The sequence below is a fragment of the Aedes aegypti genome, chromosome 2 (genome assembly GCF_002204515.2).
Source record: "Aedes aegypti strain LVP_AGWG chromosome 2, AaegL5.0 Primary Assembly, whole genome shotgun sequence".
NCBI classification, from domain to species: Eukaryota; Metazoa; Arthropoda; class Insecta; order Diptera; family Culicidae; genus Aedes; species Aedes aegypti.
In genome coordinates, this window is record NC_035108.1 from 169,935,429 (window position 1) to 169,939,606 (window position 4,178).

The 4,178-nt window shown below is 37.9% G+C and overlaps 1 protein-coding gene across 2 annotated transcripts; it reads left to right on the forward strand.

Moving 5' to 3' along the window:
* Nucleotides 1-1,462: 1,462 nt before the first annotated feature.
* LOC5572192 (probable 28S ribosomal protein S16, mitochondrial) lies at nt 1,463-2,218 on the forward strand. Of its 2 annotated transcripts, none has more exons than XM_001653803.2 (3): nt 1,463-1,719; nt 1,781-1,940; nt 2,006-2,218. In XM_001653803.2, exons 1-3 carry the CDS (start codon nt 1,603-1,605, stop codon nt 2,146-2,148), a joined length of 420 nt encoding a protein of 139 aa, XP_001653853.2. In that variant the 5' UTR covers nt 1,463-1,602; the 3' UTR covers nt 2,149-2,218. The 2 variants fall into 2 exon arrangements, with proteins under 2 accessions (XP_001653853.2, XP_021698817.1); XM_021843125.1 differs by having other exon boundaries at nt 1,593-1,719; nt 1,786-1,940.
* Nucleotides 2,219-4,178: the final 1,960 nt, after the last annotated feature.

Sequence of the window (4,178 nt, forward strand, 5' to 3'; positions counted from 1 at the left end):
AAGAAAAATAACTAATTTTATTCATAACACATGATTTTAGAACTTTAAGCGTGAATTGCATAATTTCCGAATAATCTTTCACCAATATAAAACTCGTTTATACTAGCCAAGCTTAATATGCTAAAATGCATCGCAATGAGTGAATAGACCGAATAGGGTTTAAGAATGGTATTTAAGCCATCTAGTATAATATTTTCTTAGCGTGTACCCAAGTTTGACAGATCGCAGTACACTTTGAACGGCGTTCTATATTACCTTATGAGCCATAAAATTTTGGGCAACTGCAAGGGACATGGGGGTCTTTAATTTGTCTTTGGTGGGTGGGTGTCCTAACGTTGTTACGACTCATACAAAAATAGTAGAGTATCAATACAAAAAGCGTCACGAGAGGGTGGGTGGGTGTCCAAAATGGCTAATTTAAGCGTTATGAAATATATGAACCAGTCCTTACTGCAACTACTTTAGCAATATTTCCCGGTCAAATAACGGCTATATCATGTTTAAACTTTAATTTAAAAATTGGGTCCATAAATGAACCTTGACACTTAAGATCATGTTTGACGTTCGCTCAGTCGACAAAAACACCACAGGGGTTTTAGTTTTACCACTGGGGTTGTTCCTATCTGACATTTCAGAAGGGACACGGAAAACAAAATACACCCAAAATTTGAGTTTAAACCAAGGATTGTGGCAAAGTCTAAAAAAATGTTTTTTGGACTCAAACCAACGGAAAACATTAGAAAATTGAGTAAACATGTGTTATTGGCCTAAACTTAAGCGTTTAGCACTAGAATTGGGACAGGGCTTTAGGACTCTATAGAAGTAAGTGTGTTGTGTTGTTAAGTGTTGTTTTGAACTTGCAGCTTAGACCCGTGTCATCGACAAAAAAGAGAAAATAATATACTCATATTTGGGTACTTTTTCTATAATTTCTATTTAGATTATTACAGCGGGGATTTGCTGGTTAGAACTCGTCTGCCCTCCATCTAACGAATCCGACCCGTTAGTTGGAACGACTTACAACTGGTGAAAACGCTCCAGACTAACGCATCTGACGAGCAAATCGTCAAGAAACGCACATATAAATACACATGTACTCTATATATGGAGACTTCAATGCGACGGTACTCAGACGTTAAAGCCAGTTTGACATCTTCTCTTGATATTGGAGTGCTTTTTAGTTGGAATTTCTTCCAACCAGCGAACATCCAACCATCGAGTCATTCCATGTATAGCGGACCCCCAACGAGCGAATCCCCACTGTACTCATATATACACTAACTTTTTTAAAGTCACACCTTTGAATTTATATATTTATTGTGTGCACTTTTCAGCGATTATGAGTAAATTTAACTCATAATCGGATAGACTGATTTTTATGTGATAGATACATTTTCCGTGCAACATTCATGTCGACTGATCTAGGTCGACTCTCTCAACCTGCGGCAGGCGAAAATAGAAACGTCACATTTTGACAGCAATCATGCGGAGTAAGTGAGTGTGGAAGGCAACCGATCCTCAAAAAACAAAACATCGTCCAGCTTACCTTAAAACATTTGAGCTTATTTTAATAAATTAAAAGAGAAGCAGTTGTTTTGTAAGATGCCACTTATTCCTGCTAGTGGAACCGGAAAGTTCTGGGCACATTCTGCCAAAATTATTCGCTTCGCAAGGCATGGGTGCACTAACAGACCATTCTATCACATTGTCGTTATGGAAGTAAGTGCTAGTCAAAATTTTATAGACCCAAATTTTTAACATGCAATGATACAAATTTTAGCGTAGAAAAGGCCAACATCAGCCTGTTATTGAACAAATTGGAACTTACGATCCCATACCCAACGAGAACAACGAAAAGCTGGTTTCCTTCAACTTTGAGCGCGTGCGCCACTGGCTAGGAAGCGGAGCCCATCTTTCGACACCGGTCGCGGAATTGTTAGGTAACAGCTAGATGAATTCATTGTGGGCTTTTTATCGATTTGTCTAACGCGTTTGGGGTCTGTAGGTATTGCGGGTCTGCTGCCAGTTCATCCAAGGACCTACATGAGCGCGTGGAGAAACAGACAAGCAGCTGAGAAAGTCGCAGAGCTTGAAGCGGCGAAACAAAAAGCCTCGGGCTCTACCCAAGGCGCTGAGATAAGCAGTTGAATATTATAATAGTCATCAAAAGTTGTAGTCATAAAGATCAATATAAAAGCCATGTTCAGTTTCCATTGTATATTGTCAAAATACGTTATTTTAAGAGAATCACAGACGATAAATCGCATCAGTCGGGAAATTCTGCTGAGGGTAAAAACAATGGATCATTGAAGGTAGTTTTTGTCAGTGCCCACCGCATCAAAACAAAGGCGCCACTGTATATGGGATTTAACATTGTGACACCATTGCTGTTCTGTCAAACACACAAGGCTACGGTGGCGCTATCTATGCTTTCCATAGCTGCCGTTTTGGTTATTTTGATGATCCATTGCAATCAGAGGCGTCGCGTGGCCTAATTATCAACCTGTGCACTTCTAAATTATGTCGAATTCGTTTTTGAACCTAGGTTGGTACTGGCGCAACCTGTTCTGAACCACAGTTTTAACCCCAACCCGATTCAAGTTCGACCGAACAACAATTTGCTTGACGTTGGTTTATTTATGTGTTGATAACCGACCCACTTCCTAAAAACGGAAACAACATTAGTGTAATTTTATATATGTCATTATTAGGTACATCTTGGATTCAAACCATTTTTTTATAAGGTAATAAAATGTATAATCAAACTTTACTAACCTTCGTTTTCAAATATAATTTTTTTCTAGTCTTTCAGTTGATTAAAAACATTTATGATTGCAGATGCTAATCGGGTTGTTAAGTTTTATTTTTTCACTTTTTCAATTTTAACGATTAGTCATCATTATGGGGAAATTGTAAAATTGAAAAAATATGAAAATAATACGAAATAATATAATAATATAAAAATAATTCAAATTATGCGAGTAATCAGTTTCGATTTATATAGCACTGGATTCTAACTAATATTGCAATATAGAGTTAATGATCATAACCCCCATATTTTTACATAAAATTAATACAAGATCGTTCGCTTCGTGTACTTGGTGTACGCATCAAAAAAATTGCTCGCTTTTAACCACACCACAAGCTTTATACTGACGATGACGGTACGGAGGGCACGACCGCTTTCGAATTCATTTTCTGATTGTCTTCTGATTGACCATCACAAGTACCACCGCGCTAATACTGTATGCTGGAAGCGAGGTTCTTAACCAGTATTGTACAAAAAAAAAACGCGCGGGCCCTGAGTCTCAAACTTACAGAAACTTCTTACCGTCAGCCGTCTAAAAAATCACGCCAGTACTCCACACCACAAGCGTGGTGATGTTGAAAGCGCGAAGGAAAAAAGAGAGCAAACAAAATGGATCTTTCTCGTGTATTTATTTGTCTCTTGTCTCCCCACCGCACGCTCGCACAGATTGATGTGGCAAGACTGTGCACCGGCCAGAGTTGACGCTTTGGCTACTTACACACTGGCATTTGTAGTGCAAAAAACATTCTACCACATATAGGGGAATTAGGGGCATAATGGACACGTTAAGCAAATGTTCGTTTTAAGACCCTTAAATGGCAATGTTTTTAATTTACCCCCGGCTAGTTTTCAAGTTTGATGTTAGTACGACGTGCCGCATTCATTCATAGTGATAAAAATCATAGCATATGTCAGAAATACGAGATAGAAAATTGGGTCGAAAACAAGGCTGGTAAAAAGGTATCGGGGCGAAATGAACACCTGTAAGAAATTTAGTTATTCCAATATATTCAATGACTGTCAATCATTCCGATATGCAAAAAGGCTCTCCCTCAATCATAATAGCTAAAAAAAATCTTTCTGGGTTCGTTACTTTGCTCAAAAATTAGATTCTTCCACGGTCTTGCTTATATGCCAATTTGAAACTGAGAAAAATGTTAAGTCAATTTTTGAAGAACAATTGAAGCAGAAAATATTTTTTACCGTCAATCATTTCAAATGCATTACAGATTTCATGCAGTGAATGAACTTTTGATGAAATATGTGTATTATCAGATATTGAGAGGGTGTCCATTTCGCCCCGTATGTTCATTATGCCCCTAATCCCCCTACTTCAATAATAGTATAAATTGTAGGTTGTTATGTTGAA

Coding starts and splice junctions, on each gene's coding strand:
- LOC5572192 (XM_001653803.2), top strand. CDS start 1,603: ATGCCACTTATTCCTGCTAGTGGAACCGGAAAGTTCTGGGCACATTCT. Junction 1,720..1,780: donor ATCACATTGTCGTTATGGAA/GTAAGTGCTAGT, acceptor TACAAATTTTAG/CGTAGAAAAGGCCAACATCA. Junction 1,941..2,005: donor ACCGGTCGCGGAATTGTTAG/GTAACAGCTAGA, acceptor TGGGGTCTGTAG/GTATTGCGGGTCTGCTGCCA.